The sequence below is a fragment of the Malaclemys terrapin genome, chromosome 8, assembly GCF_027887155.1.
Source record: "Malaclemys terrapin pileata isolate rMalTer1 chromosome 8, rMalTer1.hap1, whole genome shotgun sequence".
NCBI classification, from domain to species: Eukaryota; Metazoa; Chordata; order Testudines; family Emydidae; genus Malaclemys; species Malaclemys terrapin.
Genome location: NC_071512.1, coordinates 56669768 through 56695398, shown reverse-complemented (window position 1 = coordinate 56695398; position 25631 = coordinate 56669768). Strand labels below are relative to the sequence as shown.

At 44.0% G+C, this 25631-nt stretch overlaps 1 protein-coding gene across 1 annotated transcript; it reads right to left on the bottom strand.

Annotated features, from left to right (window-relative positions):
* Positions 1-1934: 1934 nt before the first annotated feature.
* On the bottom strand, positions 1935-25223 carry TSEN15 (tRNA splicing endonuclease subunit 15). The gene is made up of 4 exons (XM_054038637.1): positions 25079-25223; positions 22476-22557; positions 20664-20799; positions 1935-2319 (listed from the first exon to the last, which is right to left on the bottom strand). The coding sequence occupies exons 1-4, from the start codon at positions 25184-25186 to the stop codon at positions 2115-2117; spliced, it is 531 nt and encodes a 176-aa protein (XP_053894612.1). The 5' UTR covers positions 25187-25223; the 3' UTR covers positions 1935-2114.
* Positions 25224-25631: the final 408 nt, after the last annotated feature.

Below are 25631 nucleotides of genomic sequence, written 5' to 3'. Positions count from 1 at the left end.
ACAGGTACTTTGGATAGACAGGCAAGTAGTAGTAGCTCCATTTTAGAAGCGCCACACTGGAGTTGCAGAGTTTAAGGCTGATTCAATTAAGGACTTAAGCATGAACTTAAGTCTATTCCTACACAGCAGACCATGTGCTAAAGTGCACCTAAGTCCCATTAACTTCAGTGGGGCTTCAGCAACTGTTTAAGTGCTTTGCTAAATCGGGACCTAACTGCAGTGCCCAGGGTCGCACAGCAAGACCTTGGTGAAGGCAGGGCTAGTATCCTGCTGTACATATTGTCCCCTGCTTTTCTCAGCAGCCTGTTTGACTACGTGAAACTAAAAATCTATAACTCTGAAATCACCATGGATTTCTAGTCTGTCCTACTGAGGAGGGATTAAAGATTTTAACTATCATTTCATTCTGAGCCTGAATTTGGATCCTCCCCCGTTCCTGAACCTATCAAAAACGGGCCTTTTGCTTGAAATTTTCCATGTGTAGGCTTTGACCCTAGGTGAATTTTTACATGTACTTTAAAAGCCATTTCTGAGATATGGAACTTGCATTAGAAAGCCAAAAATTCCAAGTTAAGGTTAAACTTGAAGAAAACTACTGAATGAAAGCATGGAAAATTCCCATGGAAGTACTACCAACAATTTAACTTTGTTCCCCTTCCCCTATAACCAGCTGAAACATCATTCAGGCAACTAGTTTAACCCATAGAGGCTCCATTGGAGATATAAATGATGTGGGTTACACTCACATTGGGGGCCCCATTATACTAGGTGCTGTTTAAATACATAGGAGGACATGGTCCCTACCCCTAGGAGGTAATGGTCAGACGGTGTTGAGAGTGGCTGACTGGTGCATCAATTGGCACACCAGCTGCAGCAGTCTATGTGGTACAGAAAAAATGTGTAATTAGTAGCTCCTAGGTATTGTCTTCAGCTTCAAAAGACTCTAAAGATTAGCCAATTAAAAATAGGTAATAGAACCCCTATTTAAAATGGGGTAACTGAGGCAAGGAAATAAGGAACCATTCACAGAAAAATTTACTGTGTTGAGAGATCATGTTATAACACAAAAGGTGTCTGAATTTCTCATAAAATGGTTTGTTTTTGGCTGCGTAGACAGGGCCGGACACAGTTAACACATTACTGAACCCTTGATCTTCAATCTGCTTCCTCTCCCATTTTCATTCACATGGGTAACAAACCCATGTGTTTAATTTTGTCATATAGTAAGCTAGTCCTCCAAGTATCTACTGACATGTACATTTGCTTATGTAGATTGGACCTTAGTGACTGGCCACTATGGTTAGATTGCAGGAGTCGCTGAACCTTATCTTGGGCCAATGGTTCTCAACCTATTTAGCGTTGTGGGCTGCATCCAATACTATCTGTATGGCCCTGAGGATGTCACATGGGCTGCAGCTCTGTTCTGAGTGGGCCGCAGGTTGAGAACCACTGTCTTGGGCTTTAATGACGGGTCCATGCCTTGTTCTAGTAGCCTTAGGAATTATCATAGTCATTATAGTGATGTCATTTTTCCAGTTGCAAAACATTTAAACCAAAAGAAAATATTCCTGGACAAAACCTACTCTATTTTGCTTTAAATATAGCAGTAAGAGGCCAAAAAGGTGAAATTTATATTTTAAATGCTCTTGGTGCCATGAGTAGGACAAACCACTGTCTTTTTAACTTACGCAGAAGTGTGTGTTTGAAAACCTTCACTCCAACCACACTACACTAAAGAACAGCTTATTTTATTTAAATATTTACCTTTAAAACTTATGCCATAGGTCTGACTTTGTTCAGTCTTTCCATTACCACAAATGTAGGTGTATTTGTGAAGAAGGGACAAACTTTGAAAACTTCTGCTTCTCAAAAAAAAAAAAAAAAAAAAAGAGGAGGAGGACATAACATGCCTTGTATAAAAGTCAGGTCCTTGAAACATGTTACATATCATTTTATTTTGAAGCATGCTCAAGAAATCCGAGTTCTCCAGAGCAAGTGAAGATTTGCAAAGCAGCAGTTAAGCCATTGTACCTTTTAATTTACACACACAAATTACTGAATTTGTTTAGATTTGAAAATTAGGGGCCAAGAAACAGTTCCTCTTTGTCTCAAAGTCATCTCAAAAGCTTCCTTCTTTTCTTTCTCCACTGTTTATTGTCCATGTCTTCAGTATCATCAGGAAGGTCTGGCATTATGAAACCATCTGTCAGCTTATAATAGACTACTGTGGAATCTGACTCAACTATAGCCAGGATAACTGACAGTGGGGAATCTGTTTCATCTTGTGGAATACATGCTTTCTTCACGATCTCTCTGAGCCTGAAAAAAAGATAGTCAGTTAGGAATCTATTCACAATCATTTCAACATAGCATCAAGCTAAAAACTGCAATATCACTTATTTCCCAGGATTTATAGGGTTGAGGACATCCCAGCCAGTAAATCGTGAACATTTCTGCTGTCCAGTGAATTCTCTACCTTCAAGGACCTTCCCACAGATGCACTGCAGAGGCAACACTGCTTATTGCCTAATGGATACCACCATCCTGCTTAGAGAACCCATTTCTCCCTGCAGCAGAAAGCTAAGAGAGCAGGAAAGAGGAACAATGGGAACAAAGCATTACATTTTCAACATAGTGCTCTCTCTTTTATCAGCTGTGCTTAGGCTTTTCTGTTTACAAAGCTTTCAGAGCCTATAGTATTTCATTTAACTTATCCTTAAAGTTACTAGAGCCATGATCCATTATAAAAAGTCATTTTTATGCTGTAAAGCACGTGATTATTTGCCTTCAGTACACATGCATGTTCAACACCGTGATTAGCATTAGTTCAGGTAAGCGCTAAAATCCTATGATCCAGTCCCACTAGTCAGCCCTGTTAGGGGTTATATTTCTGGAGTTAAATGCATTTAAATGTCTGAGGAAAAGTTAGCCTTCATTTTGATTTTAAAATTCTCCAGTTGCACAGACCCCTGTTGGAACTGGATTCATCAATATATTAACAGGTAGTGCCCTCACTTATATACAGTACAGTATATACCAGCTGACTACATTGCCACCTTATTAACCATTTATAGATGGTAGCGCTGAGGGGCCCCATCCAAGATTGAGGGCCAAATTGTACCAGACACGGTACACACACGAGACAGCCTCTGAACTGAAAAGCTTCCAATCTAAATAGACAAGATGGACAAAGTATGAAATGGAGCATTATCTCCATCTTACACATGGGTGAACTGAGGCACAGAGAAATTGAGTGAGTCTGTGACAGCCAGAAAAACGAAGTCAGATCTCCTGCCACCCAACCCAGTCCATTATCCTCAAAGGTAGCTTTCAGGGAGAGGAAGACAAATAGTTTACTAACACTCAGTGTCAACTACTTTCTGCTTCCTATTTTTTAAATCCAGGAAAACACACAGAGAAGAAATGCTTCCATCTCAGTTCATTTTAGGAATAATATGTTGACTATTTACTTGTCTACTAATTGAATCAAGGGTCCCAGGGGTGGGGTGGGGGAAGGAAGGTCATTTTAGGATCCAAAAATCAAGCACAAATCTACAGGGCTCTAAGAGAAACTATTTAGTCCAACAGAGTTGAGGACGTTAGAGCGGTGACATGTAACGGGTAAGAGTGCATAATGGCTTAAATCAGCGGTTCTCAAACTGTGGATCAGGACCCCAAAGTGTCACAACCCCCTTTGCAATGAAGTTTGAGAACCCCTGGCTTAAATGATTGATGTGGCAACATCTGTACATGACATCACTGAAAACCATCTTGTTTTCTAATAAGCCTTGTGTGGAGAGTTTGTCCATGATATTGCTACAGAGCCTACCTGTCCCTACAGCAGGCCTGCACAACTCGTAAAGCGGCGAGGGCCATATTACTCCAAAGAAAATAGCTGAGGGCCGAAACCTCCTGGCCCCGCCGCAACCCGCCCCCCAGCACCGCCAACCCCCCCCCCAGCACCGCCCAGCCCCCCCAAAACAACCCGCCCCACCCCAGCGCCGCCTGCCCCGTGGGAAAAAACCCTCCTTCCCCAGCGCCGCCCTCCTGCAACAGCGGTATTGAACCTTGGTAATATGTTATAGCTGGCCCCTAAGGTAGTATAATTAAGGTAAAAGAAAAATGTCTTTTTGCTAGAAGTAGAATAAGATCTTCCCCCGCCCCCACTTTGTAATCAATTGCCCTGTTGAATGAATGAGGTGTGAATGAGGAAGGCGTGGAAGGCAGGCACCTCCAGACAGCTGCAACCCTTGGAGAGAGGAAGGGAGCCAGGCCAGATCAGTAGAATAGGTCAGCCACCGACTCGCCACTTGCATCCTCAGCCCCCCACCGCCCCGGCTCACCTACTCAGCCCCCTGCCACTGCCGCCAGCTCACCTGCCCCCCCACCACTGCCCGTCCACTTGCCTCCCCAGCCCCCCTCCCTTACCCGCTGCTTGCCTACTCACCGCCTGCGGGCCGCACAGTGAGCCCACGCAGGCCGCATGCAGCCCCTGGGCCTAGGGTGACCAGACAGCAAGTGTGAAAAATCAGGATGGGGGTGGGGGGTAATAGGAGCCTATATAAGAAAAAGACCCAAAAATCGGGACTGTCCCTATAAAATCGGGACATCTGGTCACCCTGCCTGGGCCGCATGTTGTGCAGGCCTGCCCTACAGTATGCATACGCCCCCATCACTTGATGTACCTTTGAGTCTCCTCCTCCCCCAAGAGATGTAGATCCTGCAAGTTAGACACTGGCTCAAAATGAGTGTTTCCAAATGCATCTGTTCTCAAGCTCCAATTATCTTTCAAATAGGAAGTGGCAGAGGATAAAGCAGCAGCCTGGAAGCCCAAATGATGTTTTAAGCACATGATCTTCCCAGTGCTCTATTAGCAGTCTCAGAGTTTTGCAGAAATCAGTCATACTTCAGTTTCACTAAAGAAGAAAAACAAAGATTTCCTTGCAGGTTTTACGGTTGGGCCCCACGCACAGAAGGTGTCATGCAAAGGGAGGCCTGCCAGCCATTTCACACAGCAAAGACATTTAAATGATCATAAGCCATATTTTCACACTCATGTGTTACTACAGATGCTACTGGTGACAAAGCAGAGATCAGCTACGCAAGGAGATGCTGTATGTGTAGGGCAGAAGGGGACTGCCTCCAAAATGCTTAAAGATCAAATACCTTAAATGAGCTTTCCTCCTACCCCTATATGTTAGTACTATTTTGATTGCCAAGTGGATTTTAGTTTGGGATCTCCCTGCCAGGGTGCATGGTGGTGCAGCTGTATATCATTGGCCCAGGGACACCAGCTAAAGTGCTGATGTCAAGCACAGTTTGGCATGTAGGGGGAAAATACCCAGCCCTCACTCCAGATTGAATTGCTCATTTTTTTTTAACCTAGAGGCAGCTCATTTATGATTTGAAGTGGGCTGGAGCATGCGGAAATAGGGTCCACTACAAGCGACACCTTCAGAACTGCAGGGTTCTGCTCTTCTCTGGCCTTCCACAGCGTGATGAGCAATTTTCCATACGACATACCAAACGGCCGTAGGGAGGGGTGACAAGTGTCCTTTTCACAGAAGCACACTGAATAATAAAAAGTGTGTGAGCGAAGAGTGTTCTAGAGCTAAGGAAGGATTCTATGGGGTCTCCCTGGCATCTGCAACACTATAATTTTGCACATAACAGCAAGTGCCCCATTCTCTCACCTTTGCTGCAGACATGTGCCCTAAAAGTAGTGCACAACTCAGGAAACCGCCCTGCCAATTAAGAATTCAACAGCAGGTCAGAAGGTAGACAGAGGCCTGGTCTGCTCTACAGAGTTAGGTGGACACAAAGGCAGGCTACATCAACCTATGTAAATGTCTACACTAAAATTTTGCTCCTGACAACATAACTGCCCCACTACGCCAACTTAATAACTCCAACTCCATGAGAGGCAGAGTCAATGTTGATGTCGTTAGGTCAACGCAGTGTAGACACCAACTGTTACTGGCTTTCAGAAGCCATCCCCAATGCTCCACACTTGACAGTACAGTCGGTACAAGTGCTCCTGGTGAAGACACGCACCGCCAACACAAGGACTGTAGTGAGGACATGCAAAAGCAATTTAACTACTGCGGTGGCTGTATGCTGACAGAACTTAGGTTAACATAATTTTGTAGTGTCCAGAGTCCTATTAGAGAAATACCAGCCCATGCAGGATGGTGGTAGTGCCCATCTGCTGCAAGAGGGATTTCAAGACCCATGAAATTTAAACTCATACTCATTTTAAGAGTAGCCCTGGGACTAGATTGAAGCATGTGCTGTTGGTTGGAGTGGTCTTTACTTACCTCCAAACACAGAAGGAGCTCCTTACTGTTTATTCTTGAGTAGTCTGAATTATTTAAAATTAGACTAGACAATCCATGGGCCTGTCTCCATCTAACTCCTTAGGGAGGATATTTCTCATCCTAATAGGCCTTAGCGTTAGCCCTCCCGATTGTCTAACACCTCCTTTGCTCAATTTCATGATATTTTCAGCATCTGGGCCATTCTTCAACACAATCAATATTACCAGACAAACCATTTTCAATCATGGTTTAAGATGCTCCAGGGGGACCCATCGCTGGAACAGGTCATTTTCCTAATGCAGACAGGGCCAAAAGGAGCTTGTTGAATCTTGTGGAAGATACAGTGTATAGCAACTAGATGGAATGCAATGCAGCACTGTTGGAGATTATCTTGAGGAGAGCTTTAAAAAGGAATCAGTCCCAGGAATTCAGGAAGTCTGCAGACATGTGTTTCCTGTTTCCCTTTCAAGGCATCATTATTGGGATCACATACAGCATTTCTGATTAAGTTCCTTTTCAGCCATTGTCATTCATAAGAGCAGTAGGAAGATAATTAGACTGCAATAGATGTTTATCTGGATTTGCACTGTGAATTTGATGTACATCAGATCTGCAATGAACAAAGAGACTGATAAACACTGTGCTTTTTTTTTTAATAATGTAGATACAACAAAAAGGATTTTCTATTTCAAAAGGATCGTTGGCCCTAAGTAAAGAAATGCCAAAAACTGACGCAGCCCCTCTCCAGATGTCCTCTCTGCGTTTTGGCCTTCTGAAATATTACTAGATATTTGTTTGCCAGATCTGGCAGAGCTAATAAGCCTTCACTTCAATAACTTAAGAGCCTATGAAAAGATAGCAGTATGAACTAGTCCACTTATTCAAAGAACATGACTACAGCTTAGATAATAGAAAAAGGCAAACCACTACGTCCTGTTAAGGTTTCACTGATATGAGGGGTTTCTGCTCCCATAAACATCTCTAACTGAAACTACTTGTATACAGATGGCCTTTTCTTCTAGGAAAAGTAGAATATTAGCAGCATAGGGGATAAAGGAGCTCAATTATCCACAGCAGAGCCTATGGTGGTACAGGCTTCCGCCTGTAGGTCTTCCAATGTGCCTCCAACTTCACTTGAAAAACCACACCCCAGATTGAAAGCATAGCTCAGTACCTGTATCCAGTTCATTCTCAACGCCTGCTGGGAAGATTCACAGGTTTTAATGCTAGAAAGGTCCATTATCATAATCTATTCAGACCTTTTGCACAATACTGGCCAGAGAACGTCACCCAGGAACTTCATAGGCGGGGAACTGTTTCCCATATTTGCACTTTGCTTATCTCCCATGTCCTTCTCCTCTAATGGAAAGAGCAAAGAGTAGTCCCAACTTAATTTTCTCTTAATAGCCAGAAATGGTTCTTCCCCAAGGATTGTTGACAGGTGCTCAAGATATAGCCTGATCTCTCTCCAGGGCCCAGTAACATTAAACAGTTCTTGAAGAATTAAATTCTGGAGTATTCCCCCCGCTTTACCCCATCAGAACAGTTCCAACTGCCTCCATTCCTCAACATTCTCAGCAGCAGCAGCGACCAGTCTTGTGAAGTACTGAGCAGCCTCAAATATTGTTCCCAGTGAGACTGAAGGAAACCGAGGATGCTCAGTTCCTCAAGACAAGGTCCCAAACTTCAAAGCTAATGGTTTAATTCCTTAGTGCTGAATCCTGCATTGCTTATTCGGGTACTCCAAGAAATGATCCATCCCCCAGGACCAACAGGAACCAGAATGTTGACTACTCTACTATTTTAATCTGAACCAGTGCCAGAAGGCGGTCTTCATTTCCACTATATTCCTGATTCCCCCTTTCTCACCCATCAGTCATCATACAGCCTGGGTGTTACAATATCCAGTCTTTCCATATTTACTGATTACACGAGTATACATCAGTATCAATGGTACTATGCTGATGGCATGCACTGTGTATAGCTGGTCATTACCTACAGCTATGATTTCTCATTGTTATCTTCTTCAAAGGACATAAGAGTTAACAGACCCGGTGCACTGGGCTTCAGTCTTCAGATATCCTGGCTGTTTTGGACCAAATTCTTCTCCCAAAAACAAAGCTCACCTAGTTCTAGGACACACAAGTTACTTGCATAATGACAGATGTTGTAAAGGAACACAGAAATTCCAACTCATTAAAGTTAACGTAACAGTCTGACAGAAGTTGTAAGCCAATCACCTCTCTCCAATGGAGCTGTAGAAGTACCCTTTGCCAACCTCGTTTTTAACTTTAAGGGGCTCAATATAATCTACTACCAGAGTTCAATAAGATGTAGCCTAAAAGTGCAAAGCCAATAGAGCTGTGGTTAACCTGCAGCAAGAGGGGGTTTGAATTTTTTGCTCTTTATGAGCAACTTTAGCTGGTGGCTGTTGTCGTCACTGTTGACATGTCAACATTAAAAGCTCCAACATCAGACTTGTACACCAAACTTAACTCACGATGGGGACATCCTGTGATGGTTTTTGAATAAGTCAGAATCATAGATCATGACTTCTGTTTTTCTCTACAGCATGCATTGTACTAATAAACTCCACTTATTAGATTAGTGAATGCTGTCTTGTAAATGAAGCACATACACAATAGCAAAATCATTGCAGTGTTTTACCCCATCTTGCCAAAATGAAATTGTGCACTACAATACATAATTAACTTGTGCCTGAGGCTCCAGAATAGCCCTGTTCATCCAGAGGTTCAGCGACAACAGATACCCTTACACATGCCACCTTCAAGGGATTCATGCCAGTGACTGCCTAGTAAAACTGAAAGGCAGTTGGAGCCCCAAGAGAGCTTATAGAACAATCAAGCATTTGTGCTGCTGGGAGCACAGTGAGAAGTCTGCTGAGCTAAAATATCCTGCAAACTTTTTTTAAAAATAAAATAAAATAAAATAAAGAAAAGTCATTGAATGTTGAACAGAGGCTGCTAAGGTTTGGGGTTTCACCAGCAACAGATCTCCATCTTCAATAGAAGCACTAGGATGGGAAAAATCCAAGGACAGAAAAACTAGGAGAAACTGAAGCACTGCAAGAGTGAAGATGTACTGAAAATTCACTCTAATGCAAATAATCGCACAAAGCAATAAAGATAATCCCCCAAATGACATCAGTGTTTCTTGTAAAAGAGGTGTTTCCCCTCTTCTTAGATTTAAGGGACCAAATTTTCAGGGTAACTTAAACTCTGCTTTTAAAATTCATGCCTGTGACTTTGCATGCTCACAGCAAACCAGATCCTGCTCCTATTGAGGTCAGCATGACCAGAAGTAGGCCCTAAATTTGCACACAAACCCCCCTATCCAACTATACTTGGAATCTACTTTGTACAAGATTAATTGGATTTCATCATGAAAAAGATATTGCTATACAAAATACTACATTTAACAGTTTACATTTCTAAACCACCTACCCCAGCAGAGGATCTTAGGGTATGTCTACGCTGCAGTTAAACACCCATGACTGGTCCATGCCTGTTGACTCAGGCTAAGGAGCTGTTTAATTGTGGTGTAGATGTTCAGGCTTGGGCTGCAGCCCGAGTTCTAGGATCCTGCGAGGTGGGAGGGTCCCAGAGCTTGGGCTGCAGTGTAGACATACCCTTAAAGGGCTTTGAACTAAGCCCAACACCTGTGAAGTAGATATTCTCTCCATTTTATAGAACCATCAACTGAGGTTACATGGCAGTCGCAGGAGTACTATCCAGATCTCAATTCCCAATCACGAATTATAGCCAATAGGCCATACTCCTCTGCTTAACAGTTTACCCAAAACAACACTCATGCTGCAACCCAGTCCTTTGATCACTAACCAGTAAGTACCCAAAATAAAGAGACACCATTGATTTTTTTCAATTCCACACGTGTGTGAAAATATTTTATCTACTGTCATTACAAGTAAGAGACAAAATCCTCATCACTGAGGTTAGACAAAGTATTTCCCCAGCTCGCGTATGTGACAGCACTTTGCATTCAGCACAGTTTCTATTGTCACGTGGGTCTCTCTCACATTAGGAAAACACAGTAGTAAAATCACAAATAGCAGGGGAGGCTCACGTGTCATCACACAACAGATACTAGTCCCTTCATTTAATGCACTCTGGAATATTCATAGACATGACAGTGATGGGCATGATTCTGAATAGAAGGGGCAGGTATAATGCCTGAGACTATTTTAAAACTCATTTAATGCTAATTAGATTTCAAGTTAACAGTGTCCTTTTGGAGGGCAGGATGGAGTGTGCATGCTCTTTCTTTTTGGAGGGGGAGGGCCAGAGAAAGAAGCAGTAGACTCCAGGCAACTGAAGAATTGCTTAGCTGCCCAAGCCATATTCAGGGAAATCCTCAAAAGAGCAGGACAGACCTTACAGGAAACTGGACATGGGCAACCAGTGCAACAAGCCAAAGAGGGAGGTGAAGATAAAGTTTATTTCTATTAAATTCTCTTTGCAAAAAATGTCTGAAAAGCAAAGACAAAACACTGAGTGCCGTGAGCAGTTTGTAATAAATGGTATAGGGCTCTAGTTAGCTGAAATGAGCCATAACCTTTCCATGCCATGCAAGCTGTAGGTTTTGAATCTATCCTTTATAGCGCCTGGATGAATAATTCAGCAGAAGCTTGACCAAACTGAACAGCTTCCTCCCCCTCCAATCATGTGAAGAGGCAAGTCAGGGCTGGAGAATTAATGTATGTTAGTCTCTGTACACAGAAATCAGCACTTCACCCAAACTTCTGCTGGAAACAAGAGTCCCCTTACTCACGATAACCAACGGAAAAGTTCTCTACAGTATTGCAGTCAGTGCAGCAGAGCATCCAGCCAGGCAAGCAAGTATTACGCCAAACACTGCTCCCAGATGCCTGCCTTGAAACCGGAGAGATGGATAGACCTTGGGCCAGTGTGTGTGTGAAAAGTCAGCCCTTCCAATCCCAGGCACTATGCCCTTGATCCAGCTTTGGCTTTCAAATTTGGGTAAAATGAGGCAACAGAGGAAGGTTAAATTCACATATGATAAAAATAGTCATTGGCCTTATTGCACACAATAAAAAGTCACTCTCCTTATTTTGGCATAGGATCCTGCAGGGGAGTCTACAAGTCTGTTTTTAACATTTAATATTTAAGACTAATTGACTTCAGAGACCTCCCTTCTCCCCCTCTAAGAAATAACTAGACTTCTGCAATCTGTATTAGACTATAGCAACTTAATTCACTTGTGTTCATAGTGGTATAAATAGTAATTACTGACTGATTTTTAACAACTTTCTATTTTGATGCTAACCAACTTACCAGTTTCAGGAAATTTAATAATTGAAAAAGCAGCAAAGAGTCCTGTGGCACCTTATAGACTAACAGACGTATCGGAGCATGAGCTTTCGTGGGTGAATGCCCACTTCTTCGGATGCATTTAGTGGAAATTTCCAGAGGCAGGTATTAACATTTGAAGTAGCTTTAATTATAATGTATACCTTTTTAAGAATGATCTTACAAGTGAGCAATTTGCAACTAATTGATCCTAGTGGCTGGAGGAACTACTGACAATTACAGTTGTGAAGAGAATGTTTAATTTCACTTACAAGGTAAAAGTGAACCAGAAAAATGATAGTGCTATTGTTTCTAGGCAAAAATTGCTACAGCTCACTAGAAGAAAACATGTTGCCTAATTACAAATTGGACACATGTTTAAAAGGGACATCAACCCACTTCTGGCCCCCAAACTTTTGTACAAATAGTCTGTTGACATAAGACCAATAAACACTTTTAAAAAATATTTGTCAAAACATAAAGTTATGTTTAATCAAATAAACCCTCCTCTGCTTGCAGAGGCAGCTCTATGTATTTTGCCGCCCCAAGCACGGCAGTTAGGCAGCCTTCAGCGGCATGCCTGCGGGAGGTCCACTGGTCCCGCGCCTTCGGGTACCCACCGCCGAAACCACGGGACGAGCGGACCTCCCGCAGGCATGCCGCTGAAGGCAGCCTGACTGCCGTCCTCACGGCGACTGGCAGGCCGCCCCCCGCGGCTTGCCGCCCCAGGCACGCGCTTGGTGCGCTGGTGCCTGGAGCCGCCCCTGTCTGCTTGAAACCCAAACAGTGCGATACTAACAACCTGAGAGGGAAACTGGCTTCATTGATTTTTACGGTCCAAGATTATATGTAAAAAGTTAACAAAGGGAAGTGACAAATCACTTTTAATAATAAAAGACTTGTTCAGTTATAGATGTGTTTGTCACCTTAAAAAATAACATTCTATAAAGTCTGAAAAAAAATCAGAGCTTTTAACAATACCCACAAGATTCAGGCACCAGTCCTGCAAACACTTACGCTCATGCCAGTAGTTTCATTGACTTCACAGGAACCAGCTGTGTTTAAATGATTTACTGGGCTGGGGCCTTAATTCTGGAACACTTTAAGAACATAAGAACGGCCATACTTGGTCAGACCAAAGGTCCATCTAGCCCAATATCCTGTCTTCTGACAGTGCCAATGCCAGGTGTCCCAGAGGGAATGAATAAAACAGGTAATCATCAAGTGATCCATCCCCTGTCGCACATTCCCAGCTTCTGGCAAACAGAGGTTAGGGACACCATCCCTGCCCATCCTGGCTAATAGCCATTGATGGACCTATCCTCCATGAACTTATCCAGTTATTTTTTGAACCCTGTTATAGTCTCTGGTAAGAAGTTCCACAGGTTGACTGTGCGTTGTGTGAAAAAATACTTCCTTTTGTTTGTTTTAAACCTGCTGCCTATTAATTTCATTTGGTGGCCCCTAGTTCTTTTGTTATAAGTAGTAGTAAATAACACTTCCTTATTTACTTTTCTCCACACCAGTCATGGTTTTATAGACTTCTATCATATCACCCCTTAGTCGTCTCTTTTCCAAGCTGAAAAGTCCCAGTCTTATTAATCTCTCCTCATATGGCAGCCATTCCATACCCCTAATCATTTTTGTTGCCCTTTTCCAAGTCTAATTTATCTTTTTTGAGATGGGGCAACCACATCTGCACACAGTATTCAAGATGTACCATGGACTTATATAGAGGCAATATGATATTTTGTCTTATTATTTATCCCTTTCTTAATGATTCTCAACATTCTGTTCACTTTTTTTGACTGCAGCTGCCCATTGAGTGGATGTTTTCAGAGAACTATCCACAATGATTCCAAGATCATTCTTGAGTGGTAACAGCTAATTTAGACCTCCTCATTTTATATTATAGTTGGGATTATGTTTTCCAATGTGCATTATTTTGCATTTATCAACATTGAATTTCATCTGCCATTTTGTTGCCCAGTCCCCCAGTTTTATGAGATCCTTTTGTAGCTCTTCGCAGTCTGCTTGGGACTTAACTATCTTGAGAAGTTTTAGATCATCTACAAATTTTGCCACCTCACTGTTTACCACTTTTTCCAGATAATTTATGAATATGTTAAATAGGACTAGGCCTAGTACTATTTACCTCTTTCCATTCTGAAAACTGACCATTTATTCCTACTCTTTGTGTCCTATCTTTTAACCGGTTACCAATCCATGAGAGAACTTTCCCTCTTATCCCAGGACTGCTTACTTTGCTTAAGAGTCTTTGGTGAGGGACGTTGTCAAAGGCTTTCTGAAAATCTAAATACACTATATCCACTGGATCCCCCTTGTCCTTATGCTTGGTGACCCCCTCAAAGAATTCTAGTAGATTGGTGAGGCATGATTTCCCTATACAAAAACCATGTTGACTATTCCCCAACAAATTATGTTCATCTATGTGTCTGACAATTTTGTTCTTTATTATAGTTTCAACCACTTTGCCCGGTACTGAAGTCAGGCTTACCAGCCTGTAATTTCCGGGGTCTTCCCTGGAACCCTTTAAAAAAATTGGCATCACATTAGCTATCCTCCAGTCATTTGGTACAGAAGCTGATTTAAATGATAGGTTACAGATGACAGTTAGTAGTCCTGCAATTTCACATCTGAGTTCCTTCAGAACTCTTGGGTAAATACCATCTGGTCCTGGTGACTTATTACTGTTTAGTTTATCAATTTGTTCCAAAACCTCTTCTAATGACACCTCAATCTGGGACAGTTCCTCAGTTTTGTCACCTAAAAAGAATGGCTCAGGTTTGGGAATCTCCCTCACAGCCTCAACCATGAAGATCGATGCAAAGAATTCATTTAGTTTTTCTGCAATGGCCTTATCGTCCTTGAGTGCTCCTTTATCATCTCGATCATCCAGTGGCCCCACTGGTTGTTTAGCATGCTTCCTGCTTCTGATGTACTTAAAATTTTTTGCTATTACTTTGAGTCGTTGGCTAGCTGTTCTTCAAATTCTTTTCTGGCCTTCCTAATTATATTTTTACACTTCATTTGCCAGAGTTTATGCTCCTTTCTATTTTCCTCACTAGGATTTAACTTCCACTTTTTAAAGGATGACTTTTTGCCTCTCACTGCTTCTTTTACTTTGTTTAGCCACAGTGGCTCTTTTTTGGTTCTCTTACTATGTTTTTTAATTTGGGGTATACATTTAAGTTGAGCCTTTATTATGGTGTCTTTAAAAAGTTTCCATGCAGCTTGCAGGGATTTTACTTTTGGTGCTGTACCTTTTAATTTCTGTTTAACTAACCTCATTTTTGCGTAGTTCCTCTTTCTGAAATTAAATGCTACAGTGTTGGGCTGCTGTGGTGTTTTCCCTGCCACAGGGATGTTACATTTAATTTGACAAGTAGACACTAAAGACAAAATACGCTGGTGGACACAGCTGTCTGTCTGCGATAAATAGGGAACATGGCAGAGCCAAGGGACCACATGGACTAAAATCCACAGGTTCTTCTCAGATACATAAACAAGACTGATCTTTCCTACTACTGTGCAAATCACTGTTCAATTCAGCAGGGCCAAAAACAGGCTCTCCACATCCCAGCAAGGTATTTTTGATTGGAGGGTGGAAAAGACATAAAGAAGCAGAATCTTGTTCTAGAGGTATTGTAACAAAGTTCCTCCTCTATCTTGGTGGGTCCTGCGCTTATTGGCGGATTTTCTTGCCTCAGAGATTCACCATGTGGGTTGGGGAACAGCCCAGAGACGTTCCCCTCTGGAAGAACCTACAGTCCAGGTCAATTGGGAGGTTTGGGGGGAACCCGGGCCTGCCCTCTACTCTGGGTTCCAGCCCAGGGCCCCGTGGACTGCAGCTGCCTATAGTGCCTCCTGTAACAGCTGCATGACAGCTACAACTCCCTGGGCTATTTCCCCATGGCCTCCTCCAAACACCTTCCTTATTCTCACCACAGGACCTTCCTCCTGGTGTCTGATAACGCTTGTGCTCCTCAGTCCTCCAGCAGCACACCCTCTCACGCTCACTCTCAGCTCCTTGCGCCTCTTGCTCCCAGCTCCTCACACTCGCACCACAAACTGAAGTGAGCCCTTTTAAAACCCAGGTGCCCTGATTAGCCTGCCTTAATTGATTCTAGCAGCTTCTTCTTAATTGTCTCCAAGTGTCCTAATTAGCCTGCCTGCCTTAACTGGTTCTAGCAGGTTCCTGATTACTCTAGTGCAGCCCCTGCTCTGGTCACTCAGGGAACAGAAAACTACTCATCCAGTGACCAGTATATTTGCCCTCTACCAGACTCCTGTACCCCACTGGTCTGGGTCTGTCACAGTATTTACTCACAGAAGCCTCAGTAAGCTCAATTTTAAGCACTCAGACAGTGGGCCCATCCTCTCCAAATACAGCCCCAAGTCTTCTCGGCTTGTGTAATAAGATTAGCTTTTGAAATGCAGTAAATTTGATTAGATCCCACTTCCACTGAAGTCAATAGTTTTGCCACTGACTTCAACAGGAGTAGTATTGAGTTCTTTAAGGGTACGTCTACACTACCCACTGGATCGGCGGGCAGCGATCGATCTATTGGGGATCGATTTATCGCGAGTAGTGTAGACACGATAAATTGATCCCCGATCGCTCTCCCGTCAACTGCTGAATTCCAGCTCGGCGAGAGGCGGAAGCAAAGTTGACGGGGGAGCCGCGGCAATTGACCCCACGCCGTGAGGATGCAAGGTAAGTCAAACTAAGATACGTCGACTTCAGCTAGGCTATTCTCGTAGCTGAAGTTGCGTATCTTAGGTTGATCCCCTGCTCCTCCATCCCCAGTGTAGACCAGGGGTAAGTCATTGCGTTCCATGCAGTTACAGGGAGGTAACTTGGAGCAGCTTGCAGGAATGTGGCCTTAGTTTCTAAGGAGTACTGCTTTACCTTATGAAATTATTTCAATTAACACCATAAACTTGATAACATGAGAAAATGAAGTCCTCTAAAATTCAGTATCAAATCCCCCAAATAAGGTTTAAGATGCTGCTCAGAATTTTAGCTTAAAAAAAAAAATCATCCAATTTTATCATTCATGTTATTTCTTTTACTAGTGACTCCCACTGCACCGTCAACATGGCGCCTTTAAAAACTCACTCCTCCAGTGACTGAGTCAGCCAAAGAAGCTGCTCTGTGCCTAAACATCTGCAGATGCAGAACTGCTTTGGCCACTGGCAAGTACCTTTTCAAGTGGCTTTGAGAGGGAGGTCACCACTCCAGCAACCCCTACCTGCTCCAAGACCTGATTCTTATAGATTAAGTGAACAACAGCCATTTGCTACCTTCTTTTTATTTAGCTTATCATTTCCAGGCTCAGTTAGCTATAGTGCCAGTACATTTTAATCAACAATTTAAACCATGGTTTCAACACTAACACAAGACAAGGTTAGCTCATTAAACTGACAGTCAGAACAAGGGATCAGCATTATTGCAACCTGCTGCATTTCCAACCAGCTTTACAATTCACTTTATTGTTTTGCATATAGAAAAGTCATTTTCAAAGAGTGACATTTGGGATACTTGCAGATTAATTATTTACAGCCCTTACACACAGCGTTACCTTTTGCTCCATGTACAGTAACTCCTCACTTAACGTTGTAGTGATGTTCCTGAAAAATGCTACTTTAAGTGAAATGATGTTCAGCTAATCCAATTTCCCCATAAGATTTAATATAAATAGGGGGGGGGTTAGGTTCCAGGGAAATTTTTTTCGCCAGACAAAAGACTATACATACACACACACACACACACACACACACACACAGAGTAGAAGTTTTAAACAAACAATTTAATACTGTACACAGCAATGATGGTTGTGAAGCTTGGTTGAGGTGATGGAGTCAGAGGGTGGAAGAGGGTGGGATATTTCCCAGGGAATGCCTTACTGCTAAATGATGAACTAGCACTTGACTGAGCCCTCAAGGGTTAACGCATTGTTGTTACCATAGCCTCACACTCTACAAGGCAGCACAAATGGAGGTAGAGGCAGAGCGAGACAGAGATATACACCATGTGTGTGAGTGAGAGACGCGCATTGCCCCTTTAAGTATGCTGACTCCACTCTAAGTACATTGCCTTTTTAAGTAGATCAGCAAGTTGAGACAGCAGCTGCTGCCAGCAAGCTCCCTCCGTCCTGAGACCTGTTGTGTCCCCCCATGCTCTATAGAGATGGGGTAAGTGGTGGGGGGGAAATGAGGAGGACAGAAACAGAGGGGAGGGGGCCACCCTCACATTAGCCCCTCACTTTCCCCACTGCACAGCAAGCAGGAGGCTCCCGGGAGCAGCTCCTAGGCAGAGGGCAGGAGCAGCACATGGCAGTGGGGGAGGGGCAGCTGAACTACAGGCAACTGATAGCCTGCTGGGTGGCTGCCGCACAGGGAACTTAGGGGAGCTGATGGGGGGGGCTGCTGGTCCACCCTGGTTCCAAGCCCCCACGAGCTAGCTGCAACGGACTGCTCTTTTTGCAAGCGGAGGACAAAACAGGTGGCTGCCAAACAACGTTATATGGGAGCATTGGGCAACTTTAAACAAGCATGTTCTCTAATTGATCAGCAATGTAACAACATTAACTGGGACGACTTTAAGTGAGGAGTTACTGTACCCCAGAAACAATCCTCTGGATTCTCGCTGCTCAGTGTCAGCAAGAGGGGGCAGGCATTCTCACTGGTAAGATGTGCCTGTGAAATTCCATCCCCAAGGATGCACTTGTTGGACTTTTCCTGTGGCTGTTTACAGAATTCAGGTCATTCTATTTGGCTCCTTTTGATGGTGACCATTGAGACACCAGTCACTGTATACTGAAGACATCAAGAATCATGTATCTACATTGTGTTCAGCAGTATCCATACCATTCTCCTGCCAGATATCAGCAATGGCTATTAAACCAGCATTAGGGACAGGCATACGCACAGCTTTAATGGAGTCATCTGTAAGTGGAGAACCGTATTCAGCCAGAACACATTTTAGTGACAACGTACTCTATATATTTACTCAATAGCAAAAGCTGGTCACAAACTGTACTTTTAATCAATGTAATGCATTCACTCTAACAGTCAACTATCCTTCCAGTAAAAGATTTCATCCACACTGATGCCAGAAACAGAGCAAACAGTGCCACCACAGTACAAACAAATTCAGAAAGTCCATGAATGAAAAGTCCAATGGAATACAAAGATGGGTTACAAATGTTGTGCTGTATTTCCCTGCAATAAAATACATGTTAGGACACAGAATTGCAGACACCTGCCCACCCACAGGGAGGAAAAGGTTTCCACTTCCAGTAGAATCCCACCAACACGTAGGAAACAAGAGACAGCATGCAGAAAACAACAACAGTGAGAAAAGCCAATATCCTAGTTTGCTACCTAACTACCCACATCCATTTTGGGTCTATCTCCAACCCCAAAACTGTGAGAGAAATCCCTCCCCACAGAAAATGATCAACACCTTCACAAGAAGCAGAACAGTAGCAAATACTTTGCCTCCCAGCTCTTCTTTCAATAGCTTTGTGATTATACAGCAGAGCAGCATCATGCCATCTGACAATACCGTTTTGTAATATTTCTTTTTAAAACCATATCCATAATAGCCAAATGATTGGTTTGTTGAATAGTAATTGAAAAATCTTATTAATTTACAACTAGAAAACTTCCAAACACATAACTAGTTGCCGTAGTACAGATTTCCTGCCACAGATTTATTGCTGCTGAAGAGATACCCACAGAATAACCTACTACACATTTACTATTGGGATGCAAGGTTGTTTGCTTCAGACAAGTCTGTCATCTATAAAATCACTGGAATATGTAAATGTGCCGAAAAAGACATTCACAGAGCATGCATATAAATGAAGTTCACTGTACATCAAGTGCAATTAACTGTGTGATCTGTTAGCAGCTCCCCTGACATCACAGTAATAAATGACCAAAGTGACAATTAGCGCCCTGCAAATCTGAGGATATCCACTTTATATCCGTGGACCATGTATGCAGATCGGATGCGGATACAAATGTTGTATCCATGCAGGGCTTTAGATAAACAGTTCCTTAGAGGTGTCATAGGATAGGATATCAGGCATGGGGGCAGAGGAAGAGAAAGAAGATAGCCATTATCAGATGGGGAAGAATACTGTACATTTTACCTAACCATTAGAACACATCCAAAACATAAAAAAAGTTGGATCTGAACAGAATTTCTTTTTAAAGTAACCCCGAAAACACTTTCCATTACAAAACCCATGTCATTAGAAAAGCACATCTTTCTTGTTTTTCCCTCCTTGAGCACCACAAGAAATTGTATGTGTAGCTGTGAAAGTAAGGGTTTATAGAGCACTTTCCAACATAGATCTAATGCAAAAGCATAGCTCTGAAAACGCAGTTATATATAACTGTTTTCAGCCTGTAAAAGCAAATTTTCAGACAGACAGTGGCCAGGATTATATTTAAATAAAAAAAAAATACAGAGTCCATTCCTGTGATTCAGTAACTAACAAAAGCAGTAGAAAATAAGCATTTTTCATCATCTTCAAGGTACTTCAAAAGAATTATCCAGATAAACTCCATTAGAAGTGATCACCATTAATACTTCAGATAGGTCTATAAACAGTACAAAACATTTTTTGAATGGACACACAGCCAATTGCTGTTGAAATCGTTACATTGCAGGGTTATGATTTCAAGGGAGGAAAAGGCAAAAGAAACTGATCAGGCTAAAGGAAAAAAATCCCAGCCTCATAATGTTCCTAATACTAGAAATAACTCAGCTCATATGTTCAAATTTGTTTTTCCTCTGCCCCCCATTTTTTTGGGGGGGAGGGTCATCTTTTTGTTTGGCAGAGAATGTTTTTCTAAAGCTTTATAGGAGTTATTAGCTGCCCTATCAATATTTACATCCTCTATTTTTTTTTTTCTTTCTGGTAATTCAGCACCAAATACTCTGGAATCACTTGCTCACCTCTGATGAGTGAATGACATGTGGACAGGTGTTGGCACCACAACCTGTAAATTCTCAGCTTCTTTCTCACGGCCACGGAGACATATGAGCTGGAGTTCTGCTAGTCCAATGCATGTCACATCATGCCAGTTTTTACCTGAAAATAAAAGAGAGGGACCAAAGCACAACACACAGGTCTCTCTCTGTTTGCATCATAAAGGTGGGTATACATTTGGGAAGAAAGTCAACTTATTGTGGTCTTTATTTTTCCCCCTATGTAAAGCATAGGTGCCAACTTCTGCTGGCGCCAGTGGGTGCTCGACCCCCCTCTCCCCTCAGCTCCACCCTGACTCCACCCCTGCCCCACCCCCATTCCAACCCCTTCCCCAAAGTCCCCGCCCCCACTCCACCCCCTCCCTGCCCCTATTGGACTCCTTCCCCAAATCCCCACCCTGGTCCCGCCTCTTCCCCGCCTCCTCCCCTGAACGCGCCGTGTTCCTGCTCCTCCCACCCGGAGCTTGGTACGTTGTGAAACAGCTGTTTTGCGGCAGCAAGTGTTGGGAGCTAGGGGGAGAAGCGGGGACGCGGTGCACTCAGGGGAGGAGGCGGAGGCGAGGACGGGGAGGGGAGCTTGGCTGCCAGTGGGTGCAGAGCACCCACTAATTTTTCCCCATGGGTGCTCCAGCCACGGAGCACCCACAGAGTCGGCACCTATGATGCAAAGTATTCCCCACAAGACACAAAGTTTTCCCAGTCAAGTGCCAACTATTGGCTTGTGAACAATTCTTTAATAAAACAGCAACAGGGGACTAAAGGCCAGGTCCTCAGCTGCAGTGGTTCTCAACCTTTCCAGGCTACTGTACCCCTTTCAGGAGTCAGAGTTGTCTTGCTTAACTCAAGTTTCACCTCACTTAAAAATTAGGGTTTCGGCTTCAGCCCTGCATGGTGGGTCTTGGGCTTCAGCTTTCTGCCCTGGGCCCCAGCAAGTCTAACACTGGCCCTGACAACTCCATTAAAACGAACTCGCTCACAGTTTGAGAACTGCTGATGTAGTCTATAGAACAGTGACAAGTCATTGCCTGTATGAAATTTTAGTTTATACTGACTTTGCTACTTCTTTTTATGTAGCCTGTGTTGTAAAATTAGTTAAACATCTAAATGAGTTGATGTACCCCATAGAAGATGTCTGCGTACACCCAGGGGTATGCATTCCACTGCTTGAGAACCACTGCTCTGCTGGTGTAAATCAGCATAGCTCTGTTGACTTCAGCAGTACTATGATGGGAGCCAGAACTTTCTCTGGTGTAACTCAAGTATTTGTTTTTCAAAAACAAAAAAATCCATGCATCTCTTTTCACAGTTCTCTTAAGTGTAAGATTTTAACCTGGTATCAACCCAAATTTGAAAAATATTAAGATACTGAGAAAGTGGGTGATAACAGCTAGAATAGTGATAACACAGCAGATCTCAATCCCTTCAGGCAGGGAAATAAAGTTAAAAAATGTTTATTCAGGATTGCTGTAATTGCATTAATATAATAGCATTCACTCAAACAATGATCAATCATTTGCTTTGGAGAGATATAATTAATGATGGCAGGTCTGAACAAACTCATGGGCCAAAATTTACATTTTCCTCAATACCTGAAACACTCAATACCACTCACACGCGCCTTGTTCAGTGTAGCTGATTACTGTGCTAAATTTTGGGATACCGAGAGCATGGAATGGATGCTACTAGCACGTAGGTCTTCAAAAATCAGAGTTCATGTGTTAGTTTATTTGATGTCCCAGATTGCTCAGCCTCGCAAGAAAAATACTTTCACTGATTTACCTTCTAAAAGATCCAAGTAAACTAAGAACGCAGCATATACTTGAGTGCTGTCAGCCACATCCAATGACATCATCTCTGTGAGCTGAAACCAACATGTAACAGCAATCAAAGAATGCAGAGCACAAGCCAAATTGGTACAGATACATAAAACCTTTCAAAACAGCATGAGAAAGTATGGAGCCTGTTTAAAGAACTGCTATTAAGATTCAGAAAGATTAAACATCAATAAATATACTGACCTCTTAAAATATTTTAAAGTTACATTTCCGCGTGGCCCAGATAAAAAGGTATTAAAAGAATCTTGACTGTTTCTGGAACAGAGCTGTTTTTGTGGAGAAAGATTCTGAGTTTCATCTATTTCTGCTACAGTACATAAACATGGACATACTGAGTCGGGCCAATGGTCCATCTGGCCCAATATCCTGTTTTCTGACAGTGGCCAGTGCCATATGCTTCAGCAGGGCAATTATCGAGTGATTCGTCCCCTATCGTCCAGTCTCAGCTTCTGGCTGTCAGAGGTTTAGGGACACCAGAGCATAGGGATGCATCCCCAACCATCTTGCCGTTGATGGACCTATCCTCCAAGAATTTATCTCATTCTTTTTTGAATCCAGTTATACTTCTGACCTTCAGAACATTCCCTGTACAGGTTGTGCAAAGAAATACTTCCTTATGTTTATTTTAAACCTGCTGCCTATTAATTTCACTGGGAGACCCTGGTTCTTATGTTACATGAAGGAGTAAATAACATGCTAATACTCTTCAACAGCTCTGATTATAGAATGTAAGATAAGGTCTCTCCATATGCTAAACCCTTAAGAAGTTTATTACATTAAAATCACATTAATCCATCAAGTTCCTCTTCCAAAAAAGAGACTTAGCAGTTTGACTATTCCAAGGAAGAGTAATAGTAACAGGAGACTCATTATTTATATAGCTCTGTTGGTGTGCATGGGGCCTATGGTGCTTTACAGACATCCAAGATGACAAAGGTCAGTGTCATAAGGAATTTACAATCAGTGCTTTTCAGGGCAGAAATTATGCTCTTTTAAAAAGTTTCCTGTGAAACACCATTCAAATTAATAATATACAAATAAGTAATGAAAAGAGATCAGATAAGGGGAGCATAAAATCTCTGTTTACCTAGTCATGTTACTATCTCTGTGTGTCTGTCTAGACTCTAGGTCAGGGGTGGGCAAACTACAGCCCGTGTACAAGATCCGGCCCTCCTCGAGCTCCTGCTGGGGAGCAGGGTCAGAGGCCGTTCCACATGGCTCCTGGAAGCAGTGGCATAGCCCCTCTCCGGCTCCTATGCGTAAGGACAGCCAGGGGGCTCCAGCTCTGCACGCTACCCCCGCCCCAAGCGCTGCCCCCGCAGCTTCCATTGGCCGTAAACTGCAGCCAATGGGAACTGCAGGGACAGCGCCTGCAGTCGGGACACAGCGCAGAGCCGCCTGGCCGCGCCTCCGTGTAGGAGCCAGAGCGGGGACATGCCGCTACTTCCGGGAGCCGCTTGAGGTAAGCGCTGCCCGGAGCCTGCACCCCTGAGCCTCCCCCCATGCCCCAACCCCAGCCCTGATCCCCCTCCTGCCCTCCGAACCCTTCCCAGCCCAGAGCATCCTCCTACACCCCAAACTCATCCCCAGCCCCACCCCAGAGCCTGCACCCCCAGACGAAGTCCTCATCCCCCCCCCCACCCAGAGCCCCTTCCCGCACCCTGAATTCCTAATTTCTGGCCCCAGCCCAGAGCCCGCACCCCCCAACCAGAACCCTCTCACACCCCAACCCCAATTTTGTGATCATTCATGGCCTCCCATACAATTTCTATTGCCAGACGTGGCCCTCGGGCCAAAAAGTTTGCCCACCCCTGCTCTAGGTTTTGATCTTAATGCTCACAGTTTGACACATTATTGTAGTTGGGTACTCCTTTTCTCCTTCCTCCCTAAAGGAAGGTAGCTCACAAGTTGTTTTTTGTTTATTTCCTGGATGTGTTTTTTTCAATGGTGAGGCTGAGAGTGAGAAAAAAGATTAGTGGTGAAAAGTTACCACAGGGCACTGAGATCGAATTTGTCAGCTTGAAATATTCCTTCAAGAACTCAAGCAAAACTTCTTGGGAAATTTGCAGAAACTCTCTAGTCAATCTTCGTTTTCAAATAAGGCTTTCAGCAGCTTAAGATAAATTAACAGGTATATGTGAGACAAGATTCACGCTAAAGATATTATTTAAATAAGTGAAGATATCGTATTTTATTTTGTATTGTCTTGGCTACAGACCTCAACTGTCAAACCATAAATGCACAACCAGGACCCCAATAACTCAGTTACCACACGCGGGATCCAGCTGTCAACAGCTGGGGGAGCACCCAGTCCGGACAGCTCCGCTCTCCTTCACGCGGGGGGCCGGGCCATGCAGCACCGAGGAGCCACCCGGCTGGGCGGGGGCTTGTGTGGGCCCCACCGCGGCGGGACCCGGACACCCCAAGCCTGGCTGCACAGCGGGGCCCGCTCCTCGGCTCCTGCCGCGGGGAGCAGCCTTGGGACGGCGGGGAGCGCGCTCTGCGGGGCCCCTGTAAGGTCCGCCCCGGGCCCGACCCCCCACCTACCTTAGGGTGAGTCGCCATCCAGTTGCCGCAGGGCGACCCCCGGGGCCGGGGCTCCTGCTCCCGGCCGCTCGGGGGAGTGCCCGGAGCCGCGCAGCCCGGCTCGTCCATGCGGCTCCTGCGTGCACCGCGGCTTCGCTCCGGGCGGAGCACTGCATTAAGTGCTCCGGCCGGGGACAAGCCAGCGCCCTATAGTTCCGAGCTATAGTTCCTGCAGATCCCCTGCTACCCGGGCGTGTCCCCACCGTGCCCAGCGGCTCCTGTGAGCCAGGCAAACTCAGGACACGCTGCACCCGGCTGCCAGTTCTGGAACCAGGTGTGCAGCTGCCCTAGGGTTGCCAACCCTCCAGGTTTGGCCTAGAGTCTCCAGGAAGTAAAAATTAATCTTTAATTAAAGATTATGTCATGTGATGAAACCTCCAGGAATCTGTCCATCCAAAAGTGCCAACCTTAAGTTGCTCTGTCCCATCGGAGCTGTCACTCTCTGCATCTGTCACTGTCCACCCATCCCTCTTCCCCCGACCCCTTTAGCCACCCACCTCTTCCTCTCTCTCCA

Excerpts from the sequence above, each read along its gene's own strand:
- TSEN15 (XM_054038637.1), bottom strand. The coding sequence starts at position 25,186 with ATGGACGAGCCGGGCTGCGCGGCTCCGGGCACTCCCCCGAGCGGCCGG. Across the intron at positions 20,800-22,475 it reads TTACTTGGATCTTTTAGAAG|GTAAAAACTGGCATGATGTG; the intron begins GTAAATCAGTGA and ends TTTTATTTTCAG. Across the intron at positions 2,320-20,663 it reads ATGTCATTCACTCATCAGAG|GCTCAGAGAGATCGTGAAGA; the intron begins GTGAGCAAGTGA and ends TCTTTTTTTCAG.